This window comes from Colobus angolensis, unplaced genomic scaffold (assembly GCF_000951035.1).
Source record: "Colobus angolensis palliatus isolate OR3802 unplaced genomic scaffold, Cang.pa_1.0 Scaffold162, whole genome shotgun sequence".
Taxonomy (NCBI): Eukaryota; Metazoa; Chordata; class Mammalia; order Primates; family Cercopithecidae; genus Colobus; species Colobus angolensis.
Genome location: NW_012114733.1, coordinates 1,775,596 through 1,789,826, shown reverse-complemented (window position 1 = coordinate 1,789,826; position 14,231 = coordinate 1,775,596). Strand labels below are relative to the sequence as shown.

At 35.8% G+C, this 14,231-nt stretch overlaps 1 protein-coding gene across 1 annotated transcript in view; it reads right to left on the bottom strand.

The window, feature by feature from the left end:
* Positions 1-14,231, bottom strand: part of PTPRD (protein tyrosine phosphatase, receptor type, D) — a 1,303,505-nt gene that overhangs the window by 195,460 nt on the left and 1,093,814 nt on the right. The window contains exons 13-14 of the mRNA XM_011937289.1: positions 12,031-12,612; positions 1,560-1,693 (exon numbers count right to left, since the gene is read on the bottom strand). Of these exons, the coding sequence (XP_011792679.1) occupies positions 1,560-1,693; positions 12,031-12,612 (716 nt within the window). The remainder of the gene's footprint in view (positions 1-1,559; positions 1,694-12,030; positions 12,613-14,231) is intronic.

Genomic DNA, 14,231 nt, shown 5'->3' with positions numbered 1-14,231 from the left:
AAGAAATGTGGCCGGGCGCGGTGGCTCAAGCCTGTAATCCCAGCACTTTGGGAGGCCGAGGCGGGCGGATCACGAGGTCAGGAGATCGAAACCATCCTGGCTAACACGGTGAAACCCCGTCTCTACTAAAAATACAAAAAAAAATTAGCCGGGCGTGGTGGCGGGCGCCTGTAATCCCAGCTACTTGGAGGCTGAGGCAGGAGAATGGCGTGAACCCGGAAGGCGGAGCTTGCAGTGAGCCCAGATTGCGACACTGCACTCCAGTCTGGGCGACAAGCGAGACTCCGTCACACACACACAAAAATAATAAAAAAAAAAATAACACCTATTCTTTTGAGATTCTGCTCAATTCAAACAGATGGAATAAAATAGTTTACAAGAACATATTAACTTATTACAATATCCAAAATTATGTACTACAAGTTAATTGATAGTAGTTCATTTAGTATGTGAGATTTTTAAAGATATTCTTTATTAGAACTCAGGGACTGTTTCGCTTCGTGAAGTTTTTTTTTTAAGATAAAAAATGCTAAGAGGCATAATAAAATGAATATATGAGTGGAGTTCTCAAATGTAGTCCCATTAACCCCTTTTGTCCTAATGTTCCCCATTGGATTTCACAATAATAAAAGAAACATATTTATTACTATTATGTATTCTCATTTTGAAAATGTTAGATGTATGTTAATATCAATTTCTATAACATATTCAAGCTGCACTCAAGAAGCAGTAGACCCTAACCATTAACAACACAGATTCTGGAACTTGATTGCCTAGACTCAAATCCCAGCTCTGCCATCCACTAGTGTGAGACTTCGAGCAAATTATTTAACTTTTTTTCAAGCCTCCATTTTATTATATGTGAAATAGACTAATAAGAAAGGCTAGCTCCAGTGCTACTATAAAAATTAGATGCATTAGAACAGTGTTCTTAATGAGTTAATTATATTGGTTTTTATTTCTTTTTTCAATGACAGATCAACAATTGCCATGCCTTCTACAATCTGTTATTTTATTTGCACAGCATACTCAAATGTTATATACACTCACCTTCATACCAAATACTTTATAGCAAACAAATTAACACTTGCTATGGGAAACCTTCATAGCAAGATTCATCTAGCCAAGGACTAGTTCATCTAGCCAAGGACTTTCATTAACATATAGAGCAAATGTAGTCACCTGTCCCCACAGTGACTTAAATACTTTCATGCAGAAGAGAAAGACAGTCGCCAAGTCTCACTGAGTATTTATTCTTCTATAACCTGATACATCTATGGAACTTGGAGCTCTGTCAGAAGCACATTCCAATAGGAGCAAGAATTATTTTGTTTTGTTTTTCCCCCAAGCCTCCAAATAACCACTCTGCTGTTTTTGTTGCTGTTGTTTTGGATTGGGTGGGGGGGACGGGGGCGGTCAAGTTCCTCTTTTAAGTAGTAAATCTTTTCCATCAAGGTCCTCAATAGCTATTTGACCAAGAATGTGGGCAAATACACAAAAATAAAGAAGTGACCCAACGTAAGGAATAATTCCCAGGGTGAGAGGCACTATAGTCTTACCTCCTCTCCATGCTCCCCATCTTTGTAGACCAGCTCATAGTTGGCAATGGTATCTGAGCGTGGAGGTGTCCAAGACAGCAGAATACTTGTTTCAGACTCAGGTTCTGCTTTGAAGTTTAGTGGCTGCCCTGGTACTAAAAACAGGGAGGCAAAGGATTGAATTCACAATCACCATGAGTATTCACAAAGTTCTTTCCGTAGTGTAACTGTTTAAACCTTTCGAAATCTGTACACATGTACCAGCTTAGTGGAAAACAAGCTCCTTTCATTGTCCAAGTTAACCTCTTTGTACACAGGGCAAGTACAATGTTATAAATCCTGCTCTGGAGCAGTAGAACGTCTACACAAGATATAGCAGAACTAACAAGCATAAAGTATATTGGCCTCTGAATTCAATTTTAAGGAAAAAATTCTTTACTTCATGATATGGTTGTTAGTAATAAATAATATAATTTAAATAAAACACTTGAAACATTGCGAAAAGCATAAGTGCTAAATACCTACAAGTATTGTTATTTACAACTGAGTAGGCACTTACTCTCTAGCACTACATGTAACATTAAAAATTATTTCCAATTAAACTTATAAGATCCTACCTTTACTCCAATAACAAAACCTACAGGCAAACAGAATCACTTAGCATTTTGTCTTACCAGCCCATATTTTGAAAAAGAGGTGTAAAAAAGGAAAAACAAAACAAAACAAAACTCTATCGCTTACAAATAATTACTTCTAATCTCTAAACTATGTTAAATTATTTAATACACTACACCTAATACAAACAAAATATCCCCCCTAGTGCTACGAAGCTGAACTACTACTAAAATTAAGAAGTTTATAGAATACTACTTATCAGAAATATGGTAACTTAAAGAGATCATCTATAATTCTGTTAGCTACGTAGTCTATTTGATAGACAGTCTGGAAGAGCTGTTTATCAGCTGTAATAAAGAATGGAAAGTCTATTTGATTTAAAACACCTTACTCAAATATACTAGAATCATTACTAACCTAAACGTCCTAGTCCACACCCGAGCCTATCAGTTCCCCTCTATCCCTTACACACAAGGCTGAGTCAGGGTGTCACTGGCACATCTAATAGTACATTGTTCTTGGCCACCGCCTGCTCGATTGGTGAGTGCCCATGCTTTCCCAATTGTAAAATATTTTGATCATTACCCTTGATATTATGGCATGTCTCAATGTGCTGTGGCTGAACATATGTTCACAGTCCCTCAGGTTTAAATGAGAATTCCACTATATTTAAAGAAAAAAAGAAAACAATAATACTCCACAGCAGAGAAGTAAAAAAACATCTGAAGTGTGCTTTAAAACATCTAAAGTGGCAACCTCAATAAAAGCATTTTAAAACACATATAATACAGTATAATTTGTAGTTGAAAAGAAGCCTTTGGAGGAAACGTATTGCTTTCCTTTTCTGTTATAGTTATGTCTCTGTAGTACCGCTTTTAAAGCAGTCTTCAAGAATGATTTGTAGAATCCCTAATGATCATTTTATTCCTCTGGTAAGTCAGCCTATGTGTGTGTGTGTGTGTGTGTGTGTGTACAGGAATACATGTTCGGACTGATGCTTAAGGTTACAAATAATCAGTGCTTCCTATTTCTAGTTGCCTTCATCATCTTTTCTCTCTCTCTTTTTAAAAATCACAGGCCTTGAGAGTCTCATTGATTTGATGCCTCTGGGAACTTACTTTCTGAACAGAGTATCATATTTTTTTCCCCAGTACCTGCCCAGTGGGTGACCTAACACAATCATTTAGATTGAAAGGCAAAAGAATATAAAACATTGAGAAGCAAGAGGCAGAGGGACAGAGGGGAACAAAACACAAATAGGCAAATTGCAAAGCAAATGGAAAATGCATTATTTCTAAAAGGGAAATACTGAAAGCAGTGGCAGGAGCAACAATGGAAACAAGAGTGATCAGATAGATGGGAAAATTATGATAGGATCTAATATTCACATGATGAAAGGGTTTCTCAGGCTAAAAGTGCACACATATGCCTATGTATGCAGTCACTGATTTTTTCCTAGTTTTATTTGCTTCTTTCTTTCTCCCGATTTCCTGGGAAACAAGAAAGTCTGTGTTAGGTCCTGACTCAAACCAAACCGGAGTACAGTATGGTCAAGAATTAGAAAGACAGAAAACATTGAAGGGCTACTCTCAGGATAATAATTGCTTGTTATGCATTTCCTCCCTGCCTAATGCTAATAATAAATTGACATTGATTGAAAACATCTTGGAAACCTAATTAACTTTTTCTTACTTAAACTGTTTACTTTTTGCTTTTAATTTGTCTTGAGGAAATTCCCAGTTGGTCTAATATTTCATTCTTGTTTAGTGACACAAGCTTCGTCTGATCATGTAATTCTGTTTGTTTCTATTAAGAGCCCCTTTCCTCTAAATAATGACTTAAGTAGACACAACCATGTCTCAGAGAGTACACTGTTCTTTTTATTCTTGCACAAAGCTAAGAGTTGGCTAGACAACTTGATGTAAAGTGTCTTCAACTAACGTACAGGGGGTTCTCTCCTGTTCTTTCCTTATCCTTCTTTTGAAATGGTTCGGAGGGTAACTTCATGTATTAGATTTTAAACTTGTGGTACAGGCTTAGGCATGGTAACTCACATCTGTAATCCCAGCGCTTTGGGAGGCCAAGTTGGGAGGATGGCTTGAAGTCAGGGGTTCGAGACCAGTCTAGGCAACACAGCAAAACCCTGTCTCTACAAAATAGTAAAACTTAAAAAAATTAGTTGGGCATGGTGGAGCATGCCTGTAGTCCCAGCTGCTTGGGAGGCTGAGGTTAGAGGATCACTTGAGCCCGGGAGGGTGAGGCTACAGTGAGCAATGGCTGAGCCACTGCAAACCACCCTGGATGACAGAGTGAGAACCTGTCTCTAAAATAAACAAATAAATAAATAATGTATAAAATAAACATGTGATGCGAATACAAATGCTTAGAGGTGTCAAGCAATTTAGAAGAGCGGGAAGGCCATATGGGGCCCGGGGCCCAGTGGAGCGTGCCCCCCATCTGAAGAGGAACCGCAGGCCATGCTCAGCGACAGCAGGCTGCTGCCTTGTGAAATGTGGGCCCACTCTTGACCCAGCTTCAGATTTTCTTCACAGAATTTGATCATGAACCTTCCAGGTAAAACCTTTCCATTCTTAATTAATGAAAATTAATTGAATTTTAAAAGCACTGTATGGGGCAAAAATGTGTCTACAGGCTAGATTCAGCATATGGGCCAGGTTCTAAACTAACCTTTCATGATCTCAGGCTCCAGACTCATCAATGGCTTAAGGGTTTACTACCCACACTGCCTCGGGAATGGAGGGTGTACCTAATAACATCACTTCCTCAGGGCGTTTTGTCATATTTGAACCCACCACCATGAAGCTGAGGATGCAAAGGAATTTTTAAAAAAGGTATAAAATGAATGTATTTTTAAATTCCCAACATATTAGTCCTAATAAGCATAATATATGTATATAAGAAAACACTTTACGGGCTACAGACTGTTATATTTGTTTTCTCTGTAACACTTGAGATATGGGAGTACTTTCATTATATGTCAATTGAATTTTTATACCAAATATTGTGTCTACAGAGGTCCCGTTTCACATTACTATTAATGTTTTCTCTCTATACATGTTTATATGTATTTATATATATGAATGTATAAATGTAAATATTTACCTACATTTTATTGATTTAGTTAGTTTTGAGACAAGGTCTTACTGTATCACCCAGGCTGGAGTACAATGGCACAATCATGGTTCACTACAGCTTTGACCTCCAAGTCTCATGTGTTCCTTCTGCCTCAGCCCCCTGAGCAGCTGAGACTACAGGCATGTGCCATAATACCCAGTTAACTTTTTAATTTTTTTGTACAGACAAGGTCTCAATATGCTGCCCCAGGTTGTCTGAAGTTCCCGGGCTCAAGAAATCCTTCCACCTCAGCCACCCAAAGCACTGAGAGTATGGGTGTGAGCCACTGTGCCTCGCCTTCTTACACATAGATATTTTATGCTCTTGTAATCATTACACACCACACTTTCTCACTGGTATCATTTTTTTACCTTCACTTACCAGTCCTTTGTCTATGTATATCTTACTTTATTTTTATTTTATTCAAGAGCTTTTTTGTGTTGTAACATTTCCTTCACTGATTAATTGAACATAAATTTTATAAGAAAATGTGATTCTGGGAAAATGATGGGCAAATAAAAACAACATATACAGACCTTCAAGCAGTTACTTCATATTCAAAGGAGAGAGATGATATTGACCATAAACCAAATTTACAATAGGACATGGAAAGCAGAAATAAACTAAGCAAAAAGTTTTCTTTAATATTATATTTAAGAAGTCATTATATACTGTAAAGGTATGTCCTTCCTCTTGATTACTTATTTAATGTTCACAAGGAAATAGAAATGTGAGCTATCAAGTCCCTAAAGATTATAATCCCACTGATACATATGAGTACTTGAGTATTACTATAATTATACTCTATATAAATATGTGAAAGCAACTCAAAGAAAAGGGATAAAAAAAGAGACTAACAAAAGAGAAACCTTCACATTATCTGAAATGCTGGTATCTTAGAAGAGATTAATATTTGAATAAAATTTAGAGATTATCTCTAAAGAAAGGTTGACACATATTACACTGCTAAACAACAGTTTCATCTTGCTATAGTATAAATATGAAATATGGCCAAAGATACTAGAAAACCCACGATTGCCAAAATATCTAGTATTTTAATAAGGTACGTGTTTTAAAATGTGTGTATCTAGCATGCTGATAAATGATAACAACAATAAAACCGACAACCAGAATTATAATGGTAGTAAAACAAAACAAAATTCAAAACAAAGAGTCTGATGTGTAAATGCCACAAATATATCATTGACAAAATAAGTACCTAATACACAAGCATCAGCACAAATCTTACTCTCAACAGTCATTAAATATAAATGAGAAAAAGTTAAATTTTATTATAGTTGGATTTATAACCAGTGCTCCTTTAATCATTGCTAAAACTATTCAGAAAAAGCATTTAAATTGGACTCATAATTTTGGTTATTAGAAAGCAGTCTTTTTCTAGTTTGCTTGTATAGGCCTGTTGACATACACTAATGAAATGACTTATAAAGTTCTGGAAATCTAAGAGACTTTGTCTCTAAATGTCATAGCTTATATTTTAACACTTTTGCAATGCCCAGAATTTGTAATAGCATTAACATCTCTAAAATGTTTAAAGTTGATCCTAGTCATTAGTATTTGATAAATATATATATATAATTCTTTATCTTTTGAAGGCATATATCCATATAAGTCAGATGATTTTCAAGAATCTATTAAATGAATAGATGTATTTAAGAGGTCAGACATGCTTTCTAAAGAAAGTTCAGAAAAAAGACACATTAGGATTTAAGATTTATAATGCCTCTAATTAGCATGAACATCAAACAACATTTAGTGCATTAGGTTTGAGATTTAACTTTTTTTTTATCAGAGTTTTATTTGCACTTCTTCTATAAAATATAGTTACTCTATGTTTTTGGTATAATTACCTTTATAAGAAAACTATAGGATTTTTTTTTTCCTTCCTGAATGTTTTCTAATAATGAAAATATTTTTCTAGCTTAATATAAATACTTCCCTTGTCAATGGCCATATATTTCCCATATTTTCAAGGTAAACTAGTTGCAAGTGAGTTTGTAATGTCAGAAGTCAGAGCTATGGAGAACTGGGAAGACTGACCCATATTTCAGAAAATAATCATCACAATGAAAGTCTTTTCATATTTAAAACCATTTAAAGATTACTCAACACAGTTAACTGTACTAATATTCACAGTCAAGGAGAAAAACTCTCTCACTATAAAACAGACAGATCATGTTCTCATTTTCTGTATTACCAGAAATACACAAATTTACATCAATCCTTCACTTATATCCATCTGTGTGACTCATATTAGATAAAATCAAAAGTGAGACTTCTCTCTTAACCTCACTTTGATCCTAAATACTGTTCTTTGGGAATCCAGTTTCAAATAAAAATACGAATGTGAATGTCACAGAATTAAAGATAATAAAATTAAATGAGTACCTTTTAGACACAGAAGACATCAAGATGTACATATCTGTGTATTTGTAATTAAAATGTACTTCAATGCCTACATATTATTGATAACTAAATTTTCATAAGGTTGGAGGTGAAAAATTGCAGTGCAAATAATCATATCCTTAAATTTTGTATTTCATAATGGTTATCGTCCTAGCAATCGTCCTAAGAATTCTTTAGTCAGTAACAAGAAAAAGGAGCAGCTCAGCATTAATTACATTAGAACAAACATCACTGTTTTTGGCAGGTGTTCACTAATATCCACTGGCCTTTTTAATGAAGCCTATAGAACAGATCAAATCATTGTGCTATTTTGGAGGGTTTATTTTAGCTTATTGATCTTGGCAGGCAGTCATTACATCACTAGATATCTTCTCAATCAACGGGTATTAAAAGTAAAACTATTATAGAAGATTCTTGGAAACATCTTCATGTAAAAAAGTTAGTCAAACAGAGTGGGAACAACTATTGTAATATATCCATGTCCCATTCATCTAGATTTTCTGAGTTCTGTCACTAAATTAAATCAGAGCTTTTGAAAGTGGAGTCCCCAGCTCACAGTAACTCAATTGCCCCTCTGATAATATTACCTTCACTGAGTTATGATTCAATGTCATATTCCGTCCACTGGTAATATAAAAAAATATAGATATGGTCTGTCTGCTTAAACATTGCTTCTATATTTTTCAATAAATTGCGACTGAAGGCATCAGTGTTTTTCATTTAGCATTCTAAATACAAGGATTCTCACAATTGTCAAAGATTCACATTTTGGTTGAATTAGGTTTACAAAAAAATTTTGTTTCTTTGATAGTTTAGTCTTCCTGCCATTAGAAAATAAAAACATGAAACACTACAGATTTCTATCTTTAAACTGGTGCTTATAAAACTTAGAGCCAAATTTAGCCAAATTTATTTAAATTTAGTTAAATTTCAACCAAATTTAGTGCTTGAGTGTAAAGATCTTTCATAAAAAAGTTCTTCCTTCCACTTCTTTTAGATAAACTTAGTTTTTTTTTTTTCATTTCCAAGTGTTTTCATGTGCTTCTGCACTGGAATAATCTAAAAGCTACTTCAGTATTTCAGAAGAAAGCTATGTATAATTCTTAAATATATGAATAAATGGAACAATTGTCTTTTTCTCTCCTGCCTCTTTTCATTTATTGAATACCCAGGTGGGCATAAAAACACAAAAACTATCACATTAAGCATGTTATTAATTTAAAAGGTAATGGTAGTTGATAATAATTTGGCTGTGTGTCCCCGTCCAAATCTCATCTCAAACTGTAATCCTCATGTGTCAAAGGAGGGACCTGGTGGGAGGTGACTGAATGATGGGGTGGTTTCTCCTATGCTGCTGTTGTTGTGATAGTGAGTGAGTTCTCACGAGATCTAATGGTTTTACAAGGGGCTCTTCCCGCTTTGCTCTTGTCCCTCCTGCCACCATGTGAAGAAGGTCCTTGCTTCCCCTTCATCTTCTGCCATGACTCTAAGTTTCCTGAGCTCTCCCCAGCCATGTGAAAAATTGTGAGTCAATTAAACTTCTTTCCTTTGTACTCAGTCTTGGGTATTTCTTTACAGCAGTAACTAGCACAGTAGTTAAAAGTATCCAGAATCCCTGGATTTAAATTCTGCTTTTCCACTTAGTAACCTTACGACCTAAGGCAAGTTTCTGAATCACTTTTTAACCTCTTTGATCTTCAGTTTACTCATTGGCAAATGGAATAATTCCACATCTGCCTAATTGGTTTGTGAGAATAAACACATGCAAAGTTCATAGTATAGTGTCCTGCATATGTTAGCTACTATTATGATGATTACATATTAATAATTTAATGCTTTACATATTAAGTTACAGAATGTTTCTCTCCATTATCTAATCTATATCCTGTTATGAATTTTATTGCATCCCACAAAAATCCATATATTGACATCCTCATCCATAGTACCTCAGAGAATAACCTTATTTCAATATAGGATCTTACCCATGGAATTAGTTAAGATGAGGTCATAAGAGTGGCCCCAAGTCCGTTGTGACTGGTGTACTAGTAAAAAGGGAAATTTGGGCACAGGAATGCTTACGGAAAGAACATAATGTAAAGATGAAGGTAGTGACCAGATGATGCTTCTACATGCCACGGTACAGCAAAGATTGCCAGCAAACCAACCAAAAGAAGTTAGGGCAGCAGCATGAAGTATATTTTCCCTCACAGCCTTCACAAGGAACCAATCCTGCCAACACCTTGATCTCAGACTCCTAGGCCCCAGAACTGTGAGACAATAGATTCCCGTTGTTTAAACCACCTAGTATGTGGTTCTTTTTTACAGGAGCACTAGAAAACAAATAGAACCGCTGCACTCTATAAGGTGGTTATTATTATAGACTAGATAACTGAAGTTCAGAGAGAGATGAAATAAATCACTGAAGGTGACAGCTAATAAACGAAAGCTTGGGATTCAAACCCTGGTTACGTTACTCCAAGACCAAGGATTGAAAAAAAATCACCGCTGAGAAATTTAAAAATCTGAAAGTGGAATGTAAGTCCCCATATAATTTCTTATAATTTTTTAATAGTTATGTAGCTGCTAAAACAGTGTAACAAAAAGCAATCTCATAATAGTTGACCACTTTTAGTCAAGAAAAAGCAGAACAAGATTTACAGATGTCTACATTTTCCAGTGAGAAGTTTTTTTGATAAGAACAGCCTGCAGTATTTTTTTCTGCATATTACTACAGCAAATAAATACTGAAGTACTGCAAATGGCACATAGAGAAGATATATGGATAGTTTTTAATACAACTGTGGTGAAACATATTTTTTATAGCTGGCTTTCCTACAATGTCGTAGAGAAAAGAGTAAATCCATGAACAAGCCAATGAGAACCCAATAATGGTATGAAAATAAAGCCAGACAAACTATTAATATAAATGTGCTCTGAGATTCCTAGAAGCAAGGACAAATAGTTAAGCATACTTCATATAAAGACTGTGACATGAAAACAAGTCAGTGATTCACAGGTATCAGTGAAATAGATGATAGATACATTATCTAGTACAGCATCTGAGAAAATTTATTAATTACCAGAATTAGCAGTGAGTTACATCTACAGATTACACTGTCTCCAATAATATGATAATTATGTTGATTTCAGAACAAGACAACAGCATGCTGCCAAAACATTCATAGATTAAAGCAGGTTCAAAAGATGCCAACTCAATAAGGAGTCAAAGAAGTAGCTCTCAGATGCTCAAGAACAAACATTTGTTTGTTTGTTTTTTTTGAGATGGAGTCTTGCTCTGTCACCCAGGCTAGAGTATAGTGGTACAATCTTAGCTCCTTGTGAACTTGCAAACTCCACCTCCCAGGTTCAAGTGATTCTCCTGCCTCAGCCTCCCAAGTAGCAGGAATTACAGGCGCCTGCTACCATGCCCAGCTAATTTTTGTATTTTTAATAGAGACGAGGTTTTGCCATGTTGGCCAGGCCAGTCTCGAAGTCCTGACCTCAAGTGATCCACCCACTTCGGCCTCCCAAAAGTGTTAGGATTACAGGCATGAGCCACTGCGCCTGGCTCAAGAATAAACCTTACAAGACGTCTCTTATTTTATATTAGCCCAAAGCAAAACTGATGACATTGAATTAAAGACCAAAGAGGTTTGATATCCTCTTAGGAAAATAAAACCACTGGGAGGACCAAGTGTTCCTTCATAAAATAGTTTAATATCTGCTGTAGCTCTTGGCAAAGTTAATGAATCAGGCCCCAAAGTTCTATCTGAGATCTTGGTAACTGTCTTTCTTTATCCACTGAGGCCATACAAAGAAATACAGAAATTAAAGTCACTCAGAAAATATTTATTTTTAAGCCAGTAGCTTCTGGCAAATATAAGCCATTCAAATACCCAAGGCCCTGGAACAGTTTTATTTTTTAGCTTTGTTTTGAACCATCCAATCTTACACAAATTAAATACTCTTTTGAGACCACTCTACCATACTAGCTATTACAAAGAAGTGTAGTTTTTCTATTCTCAAAACTGGGCATGGGGGAGACATTTTTCTGTCTCATGCAGAGAAGTCTTCAAGTCATTCCCATACAAATTAAAAAGAAGGGGTGCTATATGCATTGTTCTGCTCAAAATGATTAGTTTTTCACATGTCCATGCTTGTTCCTTTTCAGATATCTATCATCGCCTGCTTTGAAGCCCTAAATCTCAAACATCAAAATTTATACCATCTTTGTACCTTCTTTGTTTTGGTCCTTCTCCCCTCTCTGCACCAGCCCTTCCCTCCTGCCCTACTTCCCATCCTGAACCAAACTTACCTCCTGTCTGAGTGATGACTTGTATGTCACCTGAAAGTGGACCATCTCCAATTGAGGTAAAAGCCAGGACTTTGACAGAATATGTTTTCTGGGGCACTAAGTTGCCAATAGTAGTGATTTGGCTGTCAGCTACATTGTGTTTCATCCAGTTGTTGACATGCTGAGTGGGATCCATTGTATAATAAACTCTATATCCTTGGATCTGTCCATTCGGCTCTTCAGGTTCCTTCCACTGTACCAAAATGGTGGTAGAACTCAACATTCGTGCCTGGACATCCCTTGGGGCACTGGATGGCGCTTGCTCTGAAGTCTGTGTCAGCACAGGTTCACTGGGAGGCCCCCGCCCAATGTTATTGACAGCAACAACCCTGAATTCATAATCCGAGTAGGGACTTAGTCCAGCGACACTATAGCGTGTGGTCGCCACCCCATCAATTTCTTTGTAAGGTTCCTCAGAGTTTTTAGGTTTATGCTGAATTATGTAATAAGAAACAGGCTCAGGGTTCCCAGAGTCCCACGTCAATGTGATGCTTGTAGCTGTGCTCTCGGTCACTACAGGAGTTCCTGGAGGTTTGGGTAAGGCTTGGATGGGGGAAGATAAAAGACAATGACTACCCATCACCCCTATAATGTTTCCAGAATCTATAAACTCTGCTATGAAAACGACAGGATTATGTGTCTACTGAAGATTGAATTAAATGAAACTACAGCTAAGAGTAGTTTTCTGAGTGGCCAGGAAGTACAGTAAAACATACACAGGTGACACAAATACTGCTTCACTAGAAGGGCTTGATAGCATATTTTTAGGCTTGTATCCAAATCCTCTACTTATTAGCTAAGTGATCCTGCATGCATTCCTTAATCTCTCTTTGCTTTAGTTTCCACATGTGAAAATGGGAAAAACATTATTATTTAAGCTATATTCTACAGCTGTATGTAACTGTATTTCATGGGTTTGCTGTGAAGATTAATGAGCCAATCCACTAAGATTCTTAGAATGTATCTGGAACTCACAAAAAACCTTAGTATTAGCTGCAGTTATTACTATTATTATACCAAAAGCTTGGCCAATTAGCCCCTTGCCCCAATAAATAAACGGTAAAATTGAAATACCAATAAACATTGAAAAGAACCAAATATGGAATACACTAAAAGGAAATTAAATTGCTATGAACGGATAGCATCTATATTGTTGTAAGACATAGTACCATTACTAAAAATTTTCTTGTATAAAAACTAACCAAAAATTATAAGGTACAAAAGAATAGAAATTTCAAATCAATGTTTTATTCTTAATATTTAAAATTGCTGAAGGAACGAAATTAAGGCACATTCATGAACCACTTTTTATGGTATTTTATTGTCATATTACTATGCATTCTATATTCCACATCAGAAATATCTGATGTAGCTATGTAACAAATATTTGCAATAAAATCCATCTTTTTAGAGGTCTAATTGTTTCTTTTTGGCAGAAGAATACAAATCAAAATACCACTAATTAAAAATATAAACTGTCTGCCCTGCTGACCTCATATTCAAGTGCCTTATTCTAAACAATGATTCTGAAAGGCAGTGATATTAGGGTAGGAAGGGGCATTCTAATAGTTGACTCTTTAGAGAAATCCCAAAGGGTAACATTCATATAATCATCCCATTAGTGTCCCTGTTTCCTTGTTAACATAAAGGCAAGAAGTATAACAGCCCCTAGAATGGCAGCTGTTCAAAACCAGCAAACTCTTACTTCTGACTTGCTGTAAAATTGTGAATGCCTAGAATGCTGCCTGGCACTCGGTAGGATTTTAATGAGAATTGTTAAACAGTTAATTGAATAAATGAGTCGGCACCTATTCTTCTCATTCTCTTCAACCTGTTCTTCTGTTTTGATTTATTTTAATTTGCCATTAAGATTCACCCTTATGTTTTATTTGTTTATTTTTGAGGTGGAAATCACAGGCAAGTGGCATGAGTCAGGAAAACAAAGACGAGAAGGTGAACAAAATATTAGTTGAAAGTGGCCCCTGCTTTTGAATTCTTAAAGGTCTTCAGCAAACCTTCAAATATTTAAAGCTGAAATGGTAATTATAAAAAAGGTGATTCAATATTTACACACTACTCAAAGAACTACAGAATGATAATATTTTGCCAAGGGAATTTACTGAAAATAATAATAAAATGAAATTTGTTTAAATATTCTGGCC